The 25,062-nt window shown below is 39.4% G+C and overlaps 1 protein-coding gene across 3 annotated transcripts in view; it reads right to left on the bottom strand.

Moving 5' to 3' along the window:
- Positions 1 to 25,062, bottom strand: part of RNF220 (ring finger protein 220) — a 384,981-nt gene that overhangs the window by 61,768 nt on the left and 298,151 nt on the right. The window contains exons 1-4 of one of the 3 annotated variants that reach the window (XM_053693392.1): positions 14,943 to 15,165; positions 11,702 to 11,744; positions 4,583 to 4,704; positions 4,042 to 4,165 (exon numbers count right to left, since the gene is read on the bottom strand). In XM_053693392.1, the coding sequence (XP_053549367.1) occupies positions 4,042 to 4,165; positions 4,583 to 4,704; positions 11,702 to 11,744; positions 14,943 to 14,978 (325 nt within the window). In that variant the 5' untranslated portion in view covers positions 14,979 to 15,165. Of the gene's footprint in view, positions 1 to 4,041; positions 4,166 to 4,582; positions 4,705 to 11,701; positions 11,745 to 14,942; positions 15,166 to 25,062 lie in introns of those variants that run through there. The other 2 variants (XM_053693391.1, XM_053693390.1) reach the window with 2 other exon arrangements.

The raw sequence follows: 25,062 nt of genomic DNA on the forward strand, positions 1-25,062 counted from the left end.
TCACATGAGTGAAGAGATTGTCGACTTAGTCGGCTTCCCAATTCTCCACACCGCAGAGAAATCTGGTGAGAAGGGAGAGAGTTACCCCCTGGGGCACTAGAGCACTACTGTTAGAAGTATCAGTCTGAGAAAAATAAAAAAGGAGAGACTATCCCAGAAGAATGACTGCTAGATCTAGTACCTTTTTTTCGGAGGAATCTCGGATGAGCAAAAGGCAGAGCTTTGAACAATTGCACCTTCAGAATGAGAATGGGGAACAGACATTACAGAGTTGCACTGGGGCGCACAGAGTGTGCAACTTACAAAGTAGACACTTAAAGGGACAGTCAAGTTGAAAAAAAACCCCTCATGATTTCAATAGGAAATGTAATTTTAAACAACTTTCAAATTTATTTTTATCACCAATTTTGCTTTGTTCTCTTGGTATTCTTAGTTGAAAGCTAAACCTAGGAGGTTCATATGCTAATTTCTTAGACCTTGAAGACTGCCTCTAATCTGAATGCACTTTGACCACTAGAGGGCATTAGTTCATGTGTTTCATATAGACAACATTGAGCTTATGAACGTGAAGTTACCCAGGAGTGAGCATTGAATGGCTAAAATGCAAGTCTGTCAAAAAAACTGAAATAAGGGGGCAGTTTGCAGAGGCTTAGATACAAGGTAAATCACAGAGATTAAGGGTATTTCTATAACAGTGTTGGTTATGCAAAACTGGGGAATGGGTAATAAAAGGGATCATCTTTTTAAAAAACAAAAATTCTGGTGTAAACTGTCCCTTTAAAAAAAAAACTTCAGGAATCTAGCCTGCTCCATGACCCCTCACTCAGAAAATTAAAATACGTACGCAGAGAAAGCAATGGTAATAAAACGTCTGCAGAGATAAATGCAACTGTGCTGCAATCACAAGTAAATCTTGAGACCAAACTTGAGCGCTTCGGTAGTCTTATTACCCTCTCCTGTCAGCTATAGACGCACTATGTGCTGTTCCACACCGTACAGTGAAGCTGAATGAAAATGTCCTGTGGCGGGACAATCCTTAAGAAGGGATAGGAAAGTCAAAATTAAAGGGACACTGAACCCAAATTTTTTCTTTCGTGATTCAGATAGAGCATGCAATTTTAAGCAACTTTCTAGTTTACTCCTATTATCAATTTTTCTTCGTTCTCTTGCTATCTTTAGTTGAAAAAGAAGGCATCTAAGCTTTTTCCTTGTTTCAGACTCTGGACAGCACTTTTTTATTGGTCGATGAATTTATCCACCAATCAGCAAGAACAACCCAGGTTGTTCACCAAAAATGGGCCGGCATATAAACTTACATTTCAAATAAAGATACCAAGAGAATAAAGAAAATTTGATAATAAGAATAAATTAGAAAGATGCTTAAAATGTCATGCTCTATCTGAATCGCAAAATAAAAAATTTGGGTTCAGTGTCCCTTTAAACTTGCCAGATTCAGAAAGAGCATGCAATCTTTAGACACTTTTAAATTTACTTCTATTTTCAAAATGTGCTTTTTTCCTCTTACTATCCCTTGTTGAAAAAGAATTCGCACACATCCTTCACTAGGGGGAGCTAGCTGCCGATTGGTGCCTGCACACATTTGACTCTTGATTGGCTAACTAGATATGTTCATTTAGCTGCCAGTAGCGCAATGCTGTTCCTTCAGCAAAGGATAACAAGAGAATGAAGCAAACGTGATAACAGAAGTAAATTTGAAAGCTGTTTAAATTTGTATGTTCTATCCAAATCATGAAATAAAATGCTGGGGTTTTCTGTCCCTTTAACCGTCTTACCGCAACAAGGCAGAGCTAAAATGTACACACACAGCCAAAGGCACTAGCCATGCAGCAGTATTGGCCAAAGGATATTAGGCAACTCACCTGTACTCGCTTGGGAATTACCTCTGAACTGAAATCACCAGATCTGTTAAAAAAAAAAAAAAAAAAAAAAAGAGAAAGAAACACCAAGGGCTAGATTTATGAAGCCCCTACGGCAGCAAGTTCTCACTAGAACTTGATCGCCGTGATTTATCAAGCAGCGGTCACAAGACCGCTGCTTCCCTAAGCTGTTCGCCACCTCTAAACTGGCGAAATTCAATCTCCTCGGTCGAGTCCGACCGAGGAGATTGACAGCTCCTGCCCGCGCGTGATTGGCTGTGCGCGGGCAGGGGGCGGGATTGCACGCGAGCACAAAATTGCGCTTGTGTGCAATGCCAAATACCTGCGGGTAATTTCGCCCCACCACATGCGAGCTGAGGCGTACAGGGGCGCGTATACGCGCCCCTGTACGCCTCAGCTATAATAAATCTAGCCCCAAGTGTTAGCCCCCAGTCACTGACAGGAATGCACAAACCCATGGGAGAAGTACAACACTGGGATACAGGGGAGGCTAGGCAACTTCCCAGCAATACCCTCAAGCTGTCATAAATAACAGAGTGCAGTGCTATCTACCAAACCCTCTCTTCAAAGAACTATCCATTGATTGGGGTTAACCTTTTAAAATGTACAACATTGCAGCGCACATCCTAGACGAGGCAAAGAACAACTTGGAGCGAAGGGGAAGTGGGAGGGTAACTTGAATGCTCTAATAGGGGAGTCTTTGTTTCCTCCTAGTAGCCAGGTGTTGAATTCCCACTTGTAAGAATAGGATTTTGTGGATTCTCACTACCATTAGAAAGCCTAAAGTAATAACCCTAACGAATGGAGACGTTCAGGTTAGCGAGCCGCTGTCTTGTTTCTATTTGTGTCCTAGTAAAATGCTTTCTATGACACTGCTTATGGTGAAATTGGGAGTTAACTTCTAGTTTCCACTTTTTTTAATGTATTTAATATTTAGTTATTTGCTGGTATTGTCATCTAAGGTTAACTACGTATTTTGTACAATAGTCTTTAATAAACTTTTTAAAGGGACACTAAAGCAAAGAAAATAGAAACCACATTAGCCGAGTAGTGCATGTGCATATTGATCACATTAGTATTGGCCAAGAAGTGCATGTGCATATTGATCACATTAGCATTGGCCAAGTAGTGCATGTGCATATTGATCACATTAGCATCGGCCAAGTAGTGCATGTGCATATTGAGCACATTAGCATCGGCCGAGTATATATATTTATATTAGGGTTGCACGATTAATCGCGGATGCGTTTTTAAACTGTGTTTAATCGCTGCGGTTTAAAAACCGAGAGAGTACACGATTTTTTGTAAAAAAAAATCTTCAGGTAGTCATGAAAACGGAGGCGAAGAGGGAGGATGAGAGGCGGGCCAGTGTGCAGACCTGAGAATGCCTGTGAAACGGCCATTTTGGAAGAGATTGAGGAGTGTGTGGGAGTCATCTGGGAGTGGTGTGGCGGTGGTCAAGCTCAAAGTTGTGAGCAATAAAGTGAGTATTGTACAAAAACCGTAAAAGTGCCCTAATGACTTTTTTACTTCTGTGACGCATAACATTGAGTTTGATTACATTTTAAAATATATTTTATTTATAAATGTTCATGAAGGGTTGCTTGTAGGATGTATTGTGAAGTGAATTATAAAATATAATATATTAAACATGATGTTCCAAAAATATATATAATATAATAGTTTATACTATCTATGTAACCACACAGCACATGTAGCACTAGGTAATTTTATTGTAACTATTTTCTGGTTTGTATTTTTATGCTCCAAGAGTGTATTGGACATTGAGAAACATGTACAGTAAGATTGCGTAGTGTTAAATAAAAATTTTATAAAAAACTTAAAGGTGTTATAGTCATTATTGCTGTTACTATGTATCCCACTGGCACCCTGGCAGATGATGGAAAGTGAGAGTGCACATCCTGGATATATATATATATATATATATATATATATATATATATATATATATATATATATATATATATATATATATATATATATATATATATATATATATATATATATATATATATATATATATAGAGATATATATATATATAGAGATATATATATAGAGATATATATATATATTCATATGTGCGCCTGTGCCTAGCCTATCCCATTAATCATATGGAAGTACCTCGGAAGCCACCTTCCAGGAGAGTTGTAGCCCGTATCCGTTTCTGTCCGCACCACTCATATTCCTCAAATCGGTTCTCATTTTCAATATCTACTGAGTCATCCTCGTTCATGCAGGTTTCCCTCTGTTAGAGGCAACAGACAAGAACAAGCAGGAGATCAATTTTACTTTACAGGTTTCTGAAGAAAAAAAATAAAAGTTAAAAAAAAAAAGTTGTTTAACTGCAGACAATGTCATTTTTTCTATAAAATGTTTGTGTAATGTTATTGTGCTATGGCATCAAATTTTGAATAATAAGAGAAATAAAAAGAAATATTATGGAATAAAAGAAATTTATGGTGATCAAGCACCTTCCTACACTGATAATAAAGGTTATGGTTATAGGTGATTAGTATCAGTTACAAGAGAGTCCTACAGACTAAGTATAAGGAGGCAGAGCATAGAAACCACAGGAAATGGGTTATCAGGAGAGATCTCAGGCCAGAGGTGAGAGACAGGGACATGAAGGAAGTGGCAGCTCAGCACCGCCTGGCTCCTCTACCTTAGACAGACACAGTTCCACATGTCTACTCATCTCCTCCTCCGATCCAGACAATGGCCGATTGCAGAGTGGACATACCTGCCCATCGTCTTGCTTTCTTCGTTTCATTTTTCCAATCCGTGCTGCATGTTAAAAGAAGACAAACCAAGATCTCACTCTATATCACTTTAAGGGGCCAATAACTGGTGTAAGCACAGAAAACAAATAAGGGGTTTTGTAAGATTATCCTGCTGCACATACAAAGTCCAATCACTGAATTGACCACTTGTTCTTAAAAAGGACATTCCAGCCAAAATTGGAATCCACATGGATGTATTTCAGATTTAAATAGAAGCATTTTTGTAATATACATGCATTAGCAAAAATGCTTCTAATGATAACTATAGTTGTTTCAAAAATGTATTTAAGTATGCACCGTGCACTAGCATGTTAAACACAGCACTTGCTCAGAGAGCCTAAGGTGATTGTACCATCTGATAATGAATCCATTTGTTCATTGCTGACATGATACGAGCCCCACTGGTGCTCTGAGCAGCTGCAGTATTTAAAATGCTGGTGCACTGAGAATATCTAGCTACGATTCACATGCACGTGAAGAGAAATATATTAACACTAAGACAGAGATAGCTTTTACTTGAAGCAATTTTGACAATACATGTATATTGCAAATATGTTTTTATTCAAAGATGTCATTCATCTGTGCGTTTTCATTTAATAGTTGACCGGAAAGTCCCTTTAAGTAAGGGGATACCACTAAAACTCAGTTTGTGACCATTGAGAACTAAAGTCAAGCAACCAATTCACTATAAAACAACAGCTTTTAAAAATAGTAAAATGTGCCGTTATAAACAGATATGTAAAGCTGGTGCGAAACCCAATTATAGACTGAGAAGGGGGGAAAAAAAAGTGTCAGATTAGACTGTAATCTGAATAGTCAGGTTGGAAAATTTTATATTGCCGCGTTATCAAAATCCTATTCAGGAAGACAGGGTTTGGGACGCTCTTGAAAGCCAATTAACCTTATCTGTTATGTGATCAGCTCCAGGATTTGTAGACCATGGTACCTTAGATGCCGAGTATGATTGGTCTCCCACAGGTCTTATGCAAGTTCAGTTTTAATGGGATACTCCGCTATACAATAAGGTAGGGCTTGATAAATACTATTTTGTTCTAAATCTAGGATACAGACAAAAATGTAGGAGCCACATAATAGATTCTGCACAAATATACATAACAGGACACATGCTAGCTTAACCCTTGCTTGCCAAGAACAAAGTTATATAAAAAGATTAATACTGCAGTACAAATCACACTCATAATGGTGTTTTAAAAACCTTGATTGCCCAGAAAACCCTTGCAGAAGTGACTTAAAGGGACCCCACGGCAGAACATACAGTGATCTGAGATGCCATTGCAGAAAATGCAGCATGTCTGCAGAAAGAACAGAACCCATGCAAGTACTGTTAGTGCTTTAACTTTGCAGCTCTGCTCCACATTAGACAGTTCTCTTCAAACAGAGTTGTGCATCCAGAGCAAAGTGCTGTTTGAAGTTAACAGTCATATATGCAGCAGTGCATTGATTATTTACTGGCTCTCAGATTTTTTTTTCAAACCCTCCCCAAGCCTTTCCAAGTCTGCATAGATGTTTGTTCTGAATGTAAGACTTTCTTATGAGCATTGCACCTTTTTTATTACTATATTTCTATGTTAGACCAAGAGAAAAGAAAAGAAATTTATTTGAGAGACATTTTACAGTTTCATTTTTTTGTCTGCAGCTAACTTGCAATGCAATTTTCATTTACTGCACTATATTATAAAACGTTAAACATGGTTTTATTCTTTAGTTAACCAACACATTGCAATTGAACTGGTGCTTTAGTGTAACTTCCTAACTTAAAATGACCTGCAGAAACTTTCACTAAAAAAAATTTCCTCATAGCAGAAAATGAAAAAAAGTTCTGCCTCTGGGAAAGGGACGTTCCGGTCAAAATTGAAATGCACATAGATTAATTAAATCCCTGAGTAGAAACCTTTGCAATATACATGTATTGGCAAAAATGATTCTAGTAAAGACTTTTCTCTGCACGTGCATGTGAAGCATAGCTAGATAATATCAGAGCACCATCAATTTAAATACTGTAACTGCTCAGAGTGCCAGTAGGGCTTGTATAATGTTAGCTATTAAGAAATTGAGTCATTACCAGATGGTACAAGCACCTTAGGCTCTCTGAGCAAGTGCTGTGTTTAAAATGCTGGTGCACGGTGCATACTTTTTGAAAAAGCTAAAAACATATTAAAAGCTTATTTTGCTAATATATGTATATCACAAAAATGCTTCTATTCAAAACTGAAATGCATCCATGTGGATTCCTATTTTGGCTGGAATGTCCCTTTAAGACTTGTTTGCCTGTAACAATCATTGGCAAATCGAGGAGCTATAGCACTGCAGCAAACCAGAATGGCAGCTGTGATTTAACCAACACACACAGAAGTGAACTGACCTTTACATTAGAGTTTGAGTCTGGCTGCTGAAGGTAAATGCACAACCAAGTAGAAGAGCACAGAGTGCAAAGGGGAGAGGTGCGGCTGTCAGTCCCTCACATCTTTCAAGCAGTAAGCACAGGGTTTGTTAAACCCAGCAGCACTGACACTTTATTCTACTCCAGCAAAACTAGAGCAAACTGGTTATTAATCCACACAGTTCTCTATTGCTAAAGGAAACTAGACAGGAGTACCCTATGTCTTCTTAATATTTACATTGCTGATTGAAAAAAAGGTAGAGAATGATCCCAAAGGTGAGTGGCTGGGCAGCTCAGAGGACCATGCAGCTAATTAACATTGATAGGTACTAACACTTCTAATTACACAAGAAATCACTCTCACAAACATCCTCTGCACATTTGCTTTATTTACAAATGCTAGAAATGAGAAGCTAAGCAGGTAACAAGCAAGAAATTAAAGATTTATCTGTTGCCGATATAGGAAAGGTCTTTACATTAATCCTCTTATTATCCAAATCTTTTTACCAACAGGTGAGGAGCCAAGTGACCTGAGTATTAGAGAGGAGCGATGTCTGAATCTTGGTGCAATTAGGACAGTCATCTTGCGCTTGTCTTTTTTATTTACTACTACTGCATCAGCTGGGCAAGACATGGATTTCCTGCGAGCTTCAACTGAAAGGGACATGAACCCCAAAATATTTCATTATTCAGAAAGGTCATACAATTTTAAACAACTTTCCAATTTACTTCTATCATCTAATTTGCTTCATTCTCTTGTTATCCTTCTAAGCCTACTCAGGTATAAATTTTAAACAAAGGATACAAAAGGAACAAAAAACAAATGAAATAGAACTACATTGGAAAGTTATTTAAAATTGCATGCTCTACCTGAAAAAAATTTGGGTTTCATAGTAACATAGTAGATGAGGTTAAAAAAAAAAAGTCCATTGAATTTAACCCATACAAATCTTAATTTATATACAATAAAAGATCCAGTTGATCTTAAAATAATCCAATTAAAAAGGTGACCCATTTAACCCAAGCAATCGCATCCCTGAATTCTGTTTCTATCCAGAAATGTAGCTAAACCATTATAGGCTCGATTTATCAAGCCCTTTGCCTCTCTGCAACGGCAGGTTCTCACAAGAGAACCTGCAGTCACGATTTATCAAGTAGCGGCCATCTAGCCACTTCTCCACCTCTTAAATGGAGAATTTTAATCTCCCCGGTCTAGTCCGACCAGGGAGTTTGACAGCTCCTGCCCCCACGTGATTGGCTGTGCATGGGATTTGCATGCAAAATAGTTCTTGAGTGCAATCTTAAATTTTGGTAGCGGATTTTATTGACCTTAATATTATCCTTTTTTTTCTGGATATCCTCTAGAGATAACCCATTTAATGGTATAGGCTTGTATCTTCTAGTTTGTTTCAATGTATCTCCTTTTAGTTTCACTCTTGTGTATACTGAAGAAAAGAACTGGTTTAGTACCTCAGCCTTCTCCATGTAATGTTAATCATGCTACCCTCCACGCATTTTAATGTAGCTATACTTTCCTTTCTAGATTTTTTTTTACATTTATGTACTTAAAAAAACCTTTTTGGGTTTGACTTAGAATCCTTTGCAATTAATATTTTTCAATTTTTACTGATTTGATTGCTTTTTTTGCATGCTTTGTTACATTCCCTATACATTTCGTATGCTGAGTCTAAACTATTTTCTTTGAATAATTTAAATGTCCTATGTTTTTTCCTAATTTCTCTTACATTTTTATTAAGCCACATTGGCTTGAACTTATTTCTTTTACTTTTACAACCATGTGATATGTGTTGATATGTATATTTATTTACCAAAATGCCATATCCATTTATGCTCTATATTTTTATTAGGGAATACCAAATATATTTAACAATTTCCTTAAATCATTGAATTCTGCTTTCTTAAAATGAAAGGGATACTAAACCCAAATTATTTTCTTTCATGGTTCACTTAGAGCATGCAATTTTAAGCAACTTTCTAATTTACTCCTATTATCTATTTTTCTTCTCTCTTACTACCATTATTTGAAAATGCAGGAATGTAAGGTTATGAGACGGGCCATTTTTGGTTCAGAGCCTGGTAGCGCTTGCCGATTGGTGGCTACATTTATTCTCACTCCCGTTCACTACAATTAGACACTGCTAATCCATGTGGGCCATATAGATAACATTGTGCTCTCTCCCGTGGAGCTGAGCATGACACTATACTAATTGGCTAAAATGCAATTAAGTAAAAAAACATGTGATCAGGAGGCAGTCAAAAGAGGCTTAGATACAAGGTAATCACAGAGATAAAAAGCATATTAATATAACCATGTTGGCTGTGCAAAACTGGGGAATGTATAATAAAGGGATTATCGGTCTTAAGCTGTGACGTGCATTTGTGAGGTATGAAAAAGCAAAGATTAGCCTGAGAATAGTATGTAGACTTATTTTGTTACAGTTATAGAAGTTGTTTAACCCTGTTGAAACAGAGTTTCCCCCGATATCTTTCTTTTCTGCAGAGGACAATTAGGGACAGATATAAAAGAGACTGTGCAAACAAGGTTGTGTGGAAACCCTGTTAGATAATTACTTTAACACATCCTTGATTGCACACTCTGTTATTGTCCGCTTTATATCACTCCCTAAATTTCTCCAGCAAGAGAGATAGACAAGAGGGAAAACAAGTTGAAACATGGCAGTGTCCATTACTTTATAAAAACTCAGTTGTCAGAGTTAAATTACAGGAATATTGGGGACAAAATAAATAGGGAAAAGCGTACTGCAAAGCTTTTTAAACTACACATTATAATCTTGTAAATGTAATATCTCTTTAATAGAACGAGAATGTGTGAGGCAGCATACAGAGGTTTATACCAAAATAAATCTCTTAGCCACTTCTTACATACTGTGCCAAGCAACCAATGGGCACACACATGTTGACTGATCTGCTTATACCCAAGCCCCTGACATGTGAATTCTCTCCACTCGAGAAAAACAAAACAAAAAACACCTCACTCTTTAATCTGATTTCATTCACTATAAGTTAAAGGGACATGAAACCCAACATTGTTCTTTCATGATTTAGATAAAACATACAATTGTAAACATTTTTCTAATTAACTTCTGTTATCAGTTTTGCTTTATTCTCTTGGTATCCTTTCTTGAAGGAACAACAATGCACTACTGGGAACTAGCTGAACACATCGGTAAGCCAATCACAAGAGGCATATATGTGCAGAAACCAATTAGCAGCTAGTTCCCAGCTCCTGAGCCTATCTAGATATGCTTTTTGACAAAGGATACCAAAAGAATAAAACAAATTAAATAAAAGAAGTCAATTGGAAAGTGGTTTAAAAATGTATGCTCTATCTAAATCATGAAAGAAAAAGTTTTGGTTTCATGTCCCTTTAATTCTTCGTTCATACACATCTGCCCTTCACTTAGCCAAGAAAATTTTCTCTTATATCTACTCTCAACTCAAATACACAGTATCCGAAGTGAGTGTAGTGTACACAGTGAGCTCACACAGGGACATTACAATACACAGTATCCGACGTGAGTGTAGTGTACACAGTGAGCTCACACAGGGACATTACAATACACAGTATCCGACGTGAGTGTAGTGTACACAGTGAGCTCACACAGGGACATTACAATACACAGTATCCGACGTGAGTGTAGTGTACACAGTGAGCTCACACAGGGACATTACAATACACAGTATCCGACGTGAGTGTAGTGTACACAGTGAGCTCACACAGGGACATTACAATACACAGTATCCGACGTGAGTGTAGTGTACACAGTGAGCTCACACAGGGACATTACAATACACAGTATCCGACGTGAGTGTAGTTTACACAGTGAGCTCACACAGGGACATTACAATACACAGTAAGCTCACACAGGGACATTACAATACACAGTATCTGACGTGAGTGTAGTGTACACAGTGAGCTCACACAGGGACATTACAATACACAGTATCCGACGTGAGTGTAGTGTACACAGTGAGCTCACACAGGGACATTACAATACACAGTATCTGACGTGAGTGTAGTGTACACAGTGAGCTCACACAGGGACATTACAATACACAGTATCTGACGTGAGTGTAGTGTACACAGTGAGCTCACACAGGGACATTACAATACACAGTATCTGACGTGAGTGTAGTGTACACAGTGAGCTCACACAGGGACATTACAATACACAGTATCTGACGTGAGTGTAGTGTACACAGTGAGCTCACACAGGGACATTACAATACACAGTATCTGACAAAGTGGTGTACATGTTGACATCACTCAGGAACGTTGCAATACAGTGTTTGATTTGAGGGCCGTGCATGCAGTGAGTTCACACACAGATTACAATACACAGTACCTGATGAGAGAGTTGTGTACACAGCAAATACACACAGGGACATTACAATACACAGTATCTGAGGTGAGGGCCATGCATGCAGTGAGTTCAAACAATGAGGTTACAATACACAGTATCTGATACACTGCATATTTCTCAGGTTTGTCAGTGACAAGATTTTCTACACATGGACACCATACCCTGAAAGTAATTGATGCAGCATTATTACTTACCGTTCAGTCTGGTCTGTCTATTGGCACGCACCCGCAAGAATGTCTGAGGACAGAAAAACAAGCATTATATCTTATCTAACAATTAAATAAAATGAATCAGCTCTCATTAATACTTAGCATCTACAAAATTATATTAGACTGTAAATAATATACCTAGCACTCTGTACTACTGGACTGTTTACCAATACTGATAGCTGAGCACCATTATGCCCTCTCAGTACCCACGTCTGAGTGCCATCACTCCCAGGTCCAGGAGTAATTACCTATACTCACACATAGGTGCCATTCCTCCCAGGTTACGCAGTAATTACCTATACTCACACATAGGTGCCATCCCTCCCAGGTTACGCAGTAATTACCTATACTCACACATAGGTGCCATCCCTCCCCGGTTACGCAGTAATTACCTATACTCACACATAGGTGCCATCCCTCCCAGGTTACGCAGTAATTACCTATACTCACACATAGGTGCCATCCCTCCCAGGTTACGCAGTAATTACCTATACTCACACATAGGTGCCATCCCTCCCAGGTTACGCAGTAATGACCTATATTCACACATAGGTGCCATCCCTCCCAGGTTATGCAGTAATGACCTATATTCACAAATAGGTGCCATCCCTCCCAGGTTACGCAGCAATTACCTATACTCACATATAGGTGCCATCCCTCCCAGGTTACGCAGTAATGACCTATATTCACAAATAGGTGCCAACCCTCCCAGGTTACGCAGTAATTACCTATACTAACATATAGGTGCCATCACTCCCAGGTTACGCAGTAATTACCTATACTCACACATAGGTGCCATCACTCCCAGATTACGCAGTAATTACATATACTCACACATAGGTGCCATCCCTCCCAGGTTACGCAGTAATGACCTATATTCACACATAGGTGCCATCCCTCCCAGGTTACGCAGTAATGACCTATATTCACAAATAGGTGCCATCCCTCCCAGGTTACGCAGCAATTACCTATACTCACATATAGGTGCCATCCCTCCCAGGTTACGCAGTAATGACCTATATTCACAAATAGGTGCCAACCCTCCCAGGTTACGCAGTAATTACCTATACTAACATATAGGTGCCATCACTCCCAGGTTACGCAGTAATTACCTATACTCACACATAGGTGCCATCACTCCCAGGTTACGCAGTAATTACCTATACTCACATATAGGTGCCATCACTCCCAGATTACACAGTAATTACATATACTCACATATAAATGCCATCACCACCAGCTTAAAGTGATGGTAAATGAAATGCTTGTATTTTGTGCCATTCGATTAAACATTTAAAAATAATATGTTTCATTCATGAAAAATTTTTTAAAAAAAACTTACTGTAGTAATAGACATATAACCGCTTCTTTGCTACAGCACACTCTGGCACTCAATACTAAGACCTCCCCCCCCCCCTTGATGTTTTTCGCCATTGTCCAATAAAAATTGTGGCATTTTGGCATGTTTCAATGTAAAAAAAAAAAAAAAAACACACAGGATCTTTTGCGCATGCGTTATCCTGTGGGGTTTTTTTTTTGTTACATAGAAACATGCAACGATTTTCATTGGACAACGGTCGAAAAAGTCAGAAATAATAATAATAATAATAATAATTAAAAATAAATAAAAAAATTGATGTCTTCGTGTCGGGGCGGCCGGAACATGCAGAAGAAGAAGCGGTTATATGTAAATGACCAAGTATTACATTTACCATCACTTTAAGCAGTAATTACATAAACTCACATATAGGTGACTTCACTACCAGGTTAAGCAGTAATTACATAAACTCACATATAGGTGACTTAACTACCAGGTTAAGCAGTAATTACATATACTCACATATAGGTGACTTAACTACCAGGTTAAGCAGTAATTACATATACTCACATATAGGTGCCATCACTAGCTATACTCACATATAGGTGCCTTCACTACCAGGTTAAGCAGTAATAAAAATGCTCACATTTAGGTGCCATCATTACTAACATATATGCACATATAGGTGCCATCACTACCAGATTAAGCAGTAATTACATTTACTCACATATAGGTGCCCTCACTAGCTATACTCACATATAGGTGCCCTCACTAGCTATACTCACATATAGGTGCCCTCACTAGCTATACTTACATATAATTGTCATCACTACCAGATTAAGCAGTAATGACATATACTCACATATAGGTGCCCTCACTAGCTATACTCACATATAGGTGCCATCACTAGCTATACTCACATATAGGTGCCCTCACTACCAGATTAAGCAGTAATGACATATACTCACATATAGGTGCCCTCACTAGCTATACTCACATATAGGTGCCATCACTAGCTATACTCACATATAGGTGCCCTCACTACCAGATTAAGCAGTAATGACATATACTCACATATAGGTGCCATCACTAGCTATACTCACATATAGGTGCCATCACTAGCTATACTCACATATAGGTGCCATCACTAGCTATACTCACATATAGGTGCCATCACTAGCTATACTCACATATAGGTGCAATCACTACCAGATTAAGCAGTAAATATATATACTCACATTTAGGTGCCATCATTACTAACATATATTCACATATAGGTGCCATCACTACCAGATTAAGCCGTAATTACATGTACTCACAAATAGGTGCCCTCACTAGCTATACTCACATATAGGTGCCATCACTAGCTATAGTCACATATAGGTGCCATCACTAGCTATAGTCACATATAGGTGCCATCACTAGCTATAGTCACATATAGGTGCAATCATTAGCTATACTCACATATAGGTGCAATCACTACGAGATTAAGCAGTAAATATATATACTCACATATAGGTGCCATTATTACTAACACATACTCACATATAGGTGCCATCGTAGCTATACTCACATATAGGTGCCATCACTACCAATATATATATATATACTCACATATAGGTGCCATTATTACTAACACATACTCACATATAGGTGCCATCACTACTAGATTAAGCAGTAATTACATATACTCACATATAGGTGCCATTACTAGCTATACTCACATATAGGTGACATCAATACCAGGCTAAGCAGTACTTATTGAGTATAGGTAATTAGTGCTGCCCCTGGGTGTGATGACACTCAGATGTAATTAATAGTTAATAGTGCAGGCAGCACCAGGTATAGATTTACAGTTAGGCGGGTAACCGCTCACGCCCCCTTCCCCTCAGATGTAAACAAACCCACCTCCTCCCGACCCCCCGGCTCACTCTCGGTTTGCATGGTAACCACGGGCCACTGAAGCGCTCGTCGGCCCGGGCTCCTTCAAAGGGGCCAAGGGATCAGTCTCCCGGTTATTGAACGGATGGCAGCGGATACTAACGACCCTTTTCTGGCGAGCTCAGCTCATAGCGGCGGCCATCATGGTCATGTGACCAATCACGCAACAACGCAGCCAATAAGAAAGTACGTCCCATGTACGAGTTGAGGTCAGAGGTAACCACGGCAACGAAAAGGAACGCTAAAGTGTACGCGTTCATGTGACATGGTAATATAACATGTGGTAGAGTGAAAACGTTCTCGTTTAACAATATGTATGTGACAAAGTGACTCCCTCCGTGTGACATCATGGCCTACAGTTAAGTATGCTGTGTCACATGACCTGTAGTATAATGTGTGTGTGGGACATGTCCTGCCGTATACTGTGCGTGTGCCATAACTTGCAGTATACTGTGTGTGTCATGATCTACAGTTAAGTATACTGTATGTATGACATGACCTGTAGTATACAGTTTGTGTGACACGACTTGCAATATACTGTTTGTGTGAAACGACTTGCAATACACCGTGTGTGTGACACGACCTGCAGTATACTGTGTGTGTGCCATAACCTGCAGTATACTGTGTGTGTGCCATAACCTGCAGTATACTGTGTGTGTGCCATAACCTGCAGTATACTGTGCGTGTGCCATAACCTGCAGTATACTGTGTGTGTGCCATAACCTGCAGTATACCGTGTGTGTGCCATAACCTGCAGTATACTGTGTGTGTGCCATAACCTGCAGTATACTGTGTGAGTGACATGGCCTGTAGTATAATGTGTGTGTGTGGGACATGACCTGCAGTATACTGTGTGTGTGCCATAACCTGCAGTATACTGTGTGTGTGCCATAACCTGCAGTATACTGTGTGTGTGCCATAACCTGCAGTATACTGTGTGTGTGCCATAACCTGCAGTATACCGTGTGTGTGCCATAACCTGCAGTATACTGTGTGTGTGCCATAACCTGCAGTATACTGTGTGAGTGACATGGCCTGTAGTATAATGTGTGTGTGTGGGACATGACCTGCAGTATACTGTGTGTGGGACATGACCTGCGGTATACTGTGTGTGTATATGTGTGGGACATGACCTACGGTATACTGTGTGTGTGCCATAACCTGCAGTATACTGTGTGTGTGCCATAACCTGCAGTATACTGTGTGTGTGCCATAACCTGCAGTATACTGTGTGTGTGCCATAACCTGCAGTATACTGTGTGTGTGCCATAACCTGCAGTATAGTGTGTGAGTGACATGGCCTGTAGTATAATGTGTGTGTGTGTGTGGGACATGACCTGCAGTATACTGTGTGTGTGCCATAACCTGCAGTATACTGTGTGTGTGCCATAACCTGCAGTATACTGTGTGTGTGCCATAACCTGCAGTATAGTGTGTGAGTGACATGGCCTGTAGTATAATGTGTGTGTGTGTGGGACATGACCTGCAGTATACTGTGTGTGGGACATGACCTGCGGTATATTGTGTGTGTGGGACATGACCTGCGGTATATTGTGTGTGTGGGACATGACCTGCGGTATACTGTGTGTGTATATGTGTGTGACATGACCTACGGTATACTGTGTGTGTGCCATAACCTGCAGTATAGTGTGTGTTTGTGTGACATGACCTACGGTATACTGTGTGTGTGCCATAACTTGCAGTATACTGTGTGTGTGTGACATGATCTACAGTTAAGTATACTGTATGTGTGACATGACCTGTTGTATAATGTGTGTGTGGGACATGACATGCAGTATACTGTGTGTGTTCGCCATAACCTGCAGTATACTTTGTGTGTGACATGACCTGTAGTATAATGTGTGTATGACATGACCTGCTGTATACTGTGTGTGTGTGGCATGACCTACGGTATACATGATCTACAGTTAAGTATACTGTATGTGTGACATGGCCTGTAGTATAATGTGTGTGTGTGTGTGACATGACCTGCAGTATAGTGTGTGTGGCATGACCTACGGTATACTGTGTGCCATACCTTGCAGTATTTTGTGTGTATGACATGACCTGCAGTATACTGTGTGTGTGACATGACCTACTGTATACTGTGAGTGTCCCATAACCTGCAGTATACTGTGTGTATAACAGAGTTTTAAGGGAGACTTCCCTGACATTTGTTTTTATTAATGTGCTTTTATTATTTATATATTTCGTATTTTATTTTCATTTGCACTATTAAATTATATTGTATATTTTACTTTTAGTATCATCTTCTTAACGGTTAGTCCGTGCTTTTTTAGCACTGCCTCATTTGTGTTTTTTGTATACTGTGTGTATTACATGACCTGCAGTATACTGTGTGTGCGCGCCATAACCTGCAGTATACTATATGTGTGATATGACCTACAGTATAATGTGTATGACATGACTTGCAGTATACTGTGTGTCTGACATGACCTACAGTACAGTCAGTGTGTGTGACATGACCTGTAGTCATGACCAGGCAATGGTATGTGTGTGTCACACTATGTGATATTGCCAGGAGTACAGTGTGTGTGTGTCACACTATTTGATATTGCCAGGAGTACAGTGTGTGTGTGTCACACTATGTGATATTGCCAGGAGTACAGTGTGTGTGTGTGTCACACTATGTGATATCGCCAGGAGTACAGTGTGTGTGTCACGCTATGTGATATCGCCAGGAGTACAGTGTGTGTGTCACACTATGTGATATTGCCAGGAGTACAGTGTGTGTGTGTGTGTCACGCTATGTGATATTGCCAGGAGTACAGTGTGTGTGTGTGTGTCACGCTATGTGATATTGCCAGGAGTACAGTGTGTGTGTGTCACGCTATGTGATATTGCCAGGAGTACAGTGTGTGTGTGTCACGCTATGTGATATTGCCAGGAGTACAGTGTGTGTGTGTGTCACGCTATGTGATATTGCCAGGAGTACAGTGTGTGTGTGTGTCACGCTATGTGATATTGCCAGGAGTACAGTGTGTGTGTGTGTCACGCTATGTGATATTGCCAGGAGTACAGTGTGTGTGTGTCACGCTGTGTGATATTGCCAGGAGTACAGTGTGTGTATCACACTGTGTGATATTGCCAGGAGTACAGTGTGTGTGTATCACACTGTGTGATATTGCCAGGAGTACAGTGTGTGTGTATCACACTGTGTGATATTGCCAGGAGTACAGTGTGTGTGTGTGTGTGTGTCACGCTATGTGATATTGCCAGGAGTACAGTGTGTGTGTGTGTGTGTGTCACACTATGTGATATTGCCAGGAGTACAGTGTGTGTGTGTCACGCTATGTGATATTGCCAGGAGTACAGTGTGTGTGTGTGTGTGTCACGCTATGTGATATTGCCAGGAGTACAGTGTGTGTGTGTCACACTATGTGATATTGCCAGGAGTACAGTGTGTGTGTGTCACACTATGTGATATTGCCAGGAGTACAGTGTGTGTGTGTCACACTATGTGATATTGCCAGGAGTACAGTGTGTGTGTGTCACACTATGTGATATTGCCAGGAGTACAGTGTGTGTGTGTCACACTATGTGATATTGCCAGGAGTACAGTGTGTGTGTATCACACTATGTGATATTGCCAGGAGTACAGTGTGTGTGTGTCACACTATGTGATATTGCCAGGAGTACAGTGTGTGTGTGTCACACTATGTGATATTGCCAGGAGTACAGTGTGTGTGTGTCACACTATGTGATATTGCCAGGAGTACAGTGTGTGTGTGTCACACTATGTGATATTGCCAGGAGTACAGTGTGTGTGTGTCACGCTATGTGATATTGCCAGGAGTACAGTGTGTGTGTGTCACGCTATGTGATATTGCCAGGAGTACAGTGTGTGTCACACTATGTGATATTGAAATAATAATATATGATATTAAAATCTTGCCGCCAAGAGATACAGGTCAAACGCGTTTCGTTAGGTATTCACTTTTTTCATTAAAAAGTGAATAGCTAATGAAACGCGTTTGACCTGTATCTCTTGACGGCAAGATTTTCCAATTATGTGTTTTGGTAATAAAGAAGCTTTTAATTTCAAAGCAAGAAGTGGCGTCTTGTTTCACCACCCAGACCTATCCTATTGACTGAGTGAGAGAAGTTGGCTTATTTTGGTTTAGTGTTTCTGGGGATTAGGTGAAGTTCCCCATGTATCCTGAGCACTTGACCGGACCTTAACTGAGTTACGCATAATAGCTCCCGTGGGGAGCGTTGAGGAGGAGACACCGTGCAGTGCTGCAAAGGAACAAACAGCAACAGTGCGGAATACAGGTAAGTGGGACCGAGTGTATTACTGAGCACTTACCAATGATTTACACTATGTGATATTGCCAGGAGTACAGTGTGTGTCACTATGTGATATTGCCAGTAGTACAGTGTGTGTCACACTATGTGATATGACCAGGAGTACAGTGTGTGTGTCGCACTATGTGTTATTGCCAGGAGTACAGTGTGTGTGTCGCACTATGTGTTATTGCCAGGAGTACAGTGTGTGTCACACTATGTGATATGACCAGGAGTACAGTGTGTGTATCACACTATGTGATATGACCAGGAGTACAGTGTGTGTGTATCACACTATGTGATATGACCAGGAGTACAGTGTGTGTGTATCACACTATGTGATATGACCAGGAGTACAGTGTGTGTATCACACTATGTGATATGACCAGGAGTACAGTGTGTGTGTATCACACTATGTGATATGACCAGGAGTACAGTGTGTGTGTATCACACTATGTGATATGACCAGGAGTACAGTGTGTGTGTATCACACTATGTGATATGACCAGGAGTACAGTGTGTGTGTATCACACTATGTGATATGACCAGGAGTACAGTGTGTGTGTATCACACTATGTGATATGACCAGGAGTACAGTGTGTGTGTGTCACACTATGTGATATGACCAGGAGTACAGTGTGTGTGTATCACACTATGTGATATGACCAGGAGTACAGTGTGTGTGTATCACACTATGTGATATGACCAGGAGTACAGTGTGTGTGTATCACACTATGTGATATGACCAGGAGTACAGTGTGTGTGTATCACACTATGTGATATGACCAGGAGTACAGTGTGTGTGTATCACACTATGTGATATTGCCAGGAGTACAGTGTGTGTGTGTGTGTCACACTATGTGATATGGCCAGGAGTACAGTGTGTGTGTATCACACTATGTGATATTGCCAGGAGTACAGTGTGTGTCACACTATGTGATATTGCCAGGAGTACAGTGTGTGTGTGTCACACTGTGTGATATGACCAAGAGTACAGTGTGTCACACTATGTAATAATGCCAGGAGTACAGTATGTGTCTCACACTATGTGATATTGCCAGGAGTACAGTGTGTGTCACACTTTGTGATATTGTCAGGAATACAGTGTGTGTGTCACACTATGTGATATTGCCAGGAGTACAGTGGGTGTGTCACACTATGGGATATTGCCAGGAATACAGTGTGTGTGTGTGTGTGTCACACTATGTGGTATTGCCAGGAGTACAGTGTGTGTGTCACACTATGTGGTATTGCCAGGAGTACAGTGTGTGTGTATCACACTGTGATATTGCCAGGAGTACAGTGTGTGTGTATCACACTATGTGATATTGCCAGGAGTACAGTGTGTGTGTATCACACTATGTGATATTGCCAGGAGTACAGTGTGTGTGTATCACACTATGTGATATTGCCAGGAGTACAGTGTGTGTGTGTATCACACTATGTGATATTGCCAGGAGTACAGTGTGTGTGTGTATCACACTATGTGATATTGCCAGGAGTACAGTGTGTGTGTATCACACTATGTGATATTGCCAGGAGTACAGTGTGTGTCAAACTGTGTGATATGACCAGGAGTACAGTGTGTCACACTGTTATATTGTCAGGAGTACAGTGTTTGTCACACTATGTGATATTGCCAGGAGTACAGTGTGTTTGTCACACTATGTGATATTGCCAGGAGTACAGTGTGTTTGTCACACTATGTGATATGACTAGCGGTACAGTGTGTGTGTGTGGCATCGGCTGGGCAACATTGTGTATGTGTGCATGTGACATGGCCAGCAATGTCCTAGGGTACAGGTTTAATGTGTATATGTCACTTTCTGTTGCAATGTGTGTGACACAATGTATCTCTTATGCGTATTGATTTGCTATTTTTATAGAGGGATTCAGACAAAAGTGACATGAAGGGGTCAGATCACCATTATATCTGAATTATTGTGCGTTATTCACATATTTAGCATTGTGCAGCTGTGGTTCTGCAGTTTGAGACATAAATAAGATTAATTCCACATATACCAAGTATTTATTTACTTATTATTTTCCCTGAGAGCTCTCAATAAAGTCAGGTTACTTTCTGTAATAATTATCTTCCTAATTATGGCATTTGCCTTTCTTATGGGTCCCTGGTGTAATAGCATGGAGTTAACATACTTGGAATGCAGATTTATTTATTAGGTATAATTGGGTCACTGCTTTCTATTCTGTGCTCGTGTCTGTTCTGCAGTTAAAGCTTTGTAATTCCACACTTGTCAGCCCAAGAGAGCTTCACATCCAGTAGGTTGTCTTTACTAATGGCTCTTCGAGAGTAACGATGTCAGTTCACTGCTGGTGACAGGTTTAGATTTCTGGTGTGCTGTGTAGGCTGGGAAAGTTCCTTCTGCCAAACGGCAAAACACTCGGGCATGGCAGTGTAGACAAGAAGCAGCTGAACTGCTCCAAGTTTTGCAGTCTATACAGCAGGTTCTTATTCTCTCATGAATCCGTTACTTAAAGCAAATGTAAATTTTGATGCTAAAGTGCCCCTTTCGATTAAAAACAGGGGCACTTTAATTCATCAAAATTTACATTTCACTCCTGTTGTGAAAAAAAACTTACCTTTTTAATCTTCACAGCAGCTCCAGCTTCCTCCGGTCGTCGCAAGCCATTTCTGATGTCAGAAATGATGGATAGGTCAGCCTCCAATCACGGCTCCCCCCCTGGGAGAATCCGTGTCTGATTCAACGCCATAATTTGAGGAAGCTGGATTCCTCATTTTAGACCCAGGAAGAGGCTTTGCAATGGGTGAAGGAAGCTGGAGCTGCTGTGAAGATTAAAAGGTAAGTTTTTTTTTTTTTTTTTTTTTTTTTTTGTTTTGTTTTTTTTCACAGCACGAGTGAAATGTAAATTTTGATGAATGAAAGTGCCCCTGTTTTTAATCGAATTTTTAAAAACCGGGCACTTTAGCATCAAAATTTACATTCACTTTAAAGGGTTCCTAACCCCATATTTTCTTTCAGGATTTAGATAGAGCATGCAATTTTAAGCAACTTTCTAATTGACTCCTACTATCAATTTTTCTTCATTCTCTTGCTATCTTTATTTAAGAAGCAGGAATTTAAAACTTAGGAGCCAGCCCATTTTAGTTTCAGCACCCTGGATATCGCTTGCTTAATGGTGGCTACATTTAGCAAACCAATAAACAAGCATAATCCAGGTTTTGAACCAAAAATGGGCGGGCTCTTAAGCTTTACATTCCTGCTTTTTAAATAAAGATAGCAAGAAATGAAGAAAACATGATAATAGCAGTAAATTAGAAAGTTGCTTAACATTGCATGTTCTATCTGAACCAGTAAAGAAAAAAATTGGGTTTAATACCCCTTTTAAAGGACCAGTCAACACTGTACATTCGCATAACCAACAAATGCATGATAACAAGACAATGCAATAGCACTTAGTCTGAACTTCAAATGAGTAGTAGATTTTTGTTAAATAAATTGCAAAGTTATGTCTATTTCCACTCCCCTGTATCATGTGACAGCCATCAGCCAATCACAAATGCATATACGTACGTATATGCTGTGAATTCTTGCACACGCTCAGTAGGAGTTGGTGGCTCAAAAAGTGTAAATATAAAAAGACTGTGCACATCTTGTTAATGGAAGTAAATTGGAAAGTTTGTTTAAAATTGCTGCTCTTTCTGAATCATGAAGTTTAATTTTGATTAGAGTGTCCCATTAATACACATGATTTCAGGTTCTAAAATCTAGTGTTTTGTTCTAATTTGTGGAAAACTGCTTCACATAGAAGTGCATATACAGACCTTCATTTTTTATTTTTTTTTAACCAAAAAATTGGGGAGTCGATTTACAATTTTCGGCAGCTGCTTTTTTGTGTCTTTTTCAGGCCAAAAAATTTCCTTTTTGATTCAGCGCGATCACAATAGCGCGTTTTCGGCTGATTCCCACACTCACAAACTGGTTTACTGATCCTTGACAAAAGCTCTTTCTCCAATGGGGCTGAAAAGTTCTCTCCTATCACAATCCATTTTCAAGTCCTTTTTCAACACTTTCAAGCCCAGTTTGGACTTTTTGAATTCGACACCTCTAGGCACTTAAAGGGACGCTGAACCCCAAAAAAATTATTTAATAATTCAGATAGAGCATGCAATTTTAAGCAACTTTCTTATTTACTCCTACTATCAAATTTTCTTCATTCTCTTGGTATCTGTATTTGAAAAGCAAGAATGTACGTTTAGATGCCGGCCCATTTCTAGTGAACAACCTGGGTTGTTCTTGCTGATTGGTGGATAAATTCACCCACCAATAAACAAGTGCTGTCCAGGGTTCTGGACTGGATCCTTAGCTTAGATACCTTCTTTTTCAAATAAATATAGCAAGAGAACAAAAACAATAGATAATAGGAGTAAATTAGAAAGTTGCTTAAAATTGCATGCTCTATCTGAATCACGAAAGAAAAAAATTGGCGTCAGTGTCCCTTTAAGTCCTCAAAAGGACATTTTGGACATCTTTAAATCTATTTCACGGCTGTTTGGAAACCGTTGTTTATCTTGTTCATGCTCAAAACACTATAAAATGGCCACAGGAGACATTGTACAGGTAATTTAACATACATGGTATTGATTCATTAAAGCTATGTAGATATGATGACTACATGATGTCCTATGCAGGAAAAGTCACTTTAGGACACTAACATCTACAAATGTTTTTATATTTCATTTTTAATAGTTGATTAAAAGTCTCACTCCCACTATCGTGATTGTCACTAACAGTACTGGCGTTATTAAAAAAAAAAAAATTGTGTTTTTAAAGGAGCTTACTTAATCACAAGTTTTATAGGAACTTATTGTAATACGTTTCCATCAGCACCACTGCTAAACCATCGGAATGCTCCGTTCAGGTTATCAGGATGGGCAGACTGCGCACAATTTTAATATCGCTATAGGGACGCTTTTCAACTTTAACAAACAGTAGATTTAAATATTTTGGGGGAAAAATACTTTTTAAAGGAATGTTTCCATTTTGGTGTGAACTGTACACAAGATGGCGACCACAAGCTTCTATGCAAATGATTTATATCTTATACTGGATTTTTTTACATTACTTAAAGGGATGCGAAACCCAATTTTTTTTCTTTTATGATTCGGATAGAGCATGCAATTTTAAGCAACGTTCTTATTTACTCCTATTAACATTTTTTCTTCGTTCTTTTGGTATCTTTATTTGAAAAGGCAGTAAATAAAGCTTTGAAGCTGGCCCATTTTTGGTTCAGCACCTTCGATAGCGCTTGCTGATTGGTGGCTACATTTAGACATCCAATCAGCAAGCACAGTCCAGGTGTTGAACCTGACATGGGCCGGCTTTAAATCTTTCATTTCTGCTTTTTCAAATAAAGATACCAAGAGACTGAAGAAAAAATGATAATAGGAGTAAATTAGAACGTTGCTTAAAATTGCAGAAATTACACTCCAGGTGGAGGGTGGTAATGACACCTACTAACAGTAGCTTTGTCTAATTATTGTTATTTGTGTATACTGTGCATAAGCTTTTATTTATGGTCCCCTGCATTGTGAAATAAAGGTCTTTGTATTATACTAGCAGCTGGAGTATTTTCACTGCTTTTGAATGTTTTGGGCATGGTAAGCTCACTACGTGGACTGCTCAATTAAAGGGACATGCCACCCACATTTTTTCTTTTATGATTTAGAAAGAGAATGCAATTTTAAACATCTTTCTAATTTACTTATATTATCTAATTTGTTTTATTCTCTTGATAT

The sequence above is a fragment of the Bombina bombina genome, chromosome 10, assembly GCF_027579735.1.
Source record: "Bombina bombina isolate aBomBom1 chromosome 10, aBomBom1.pri, whole genome shotgun sequence".
NCBI classification, from domain to species: domain Eukaryota; kingdom Metazoa; phylum Chordata; class Amphibia; order Anura; family Bombinatoridae; genus Bombina; species Bombina bombina.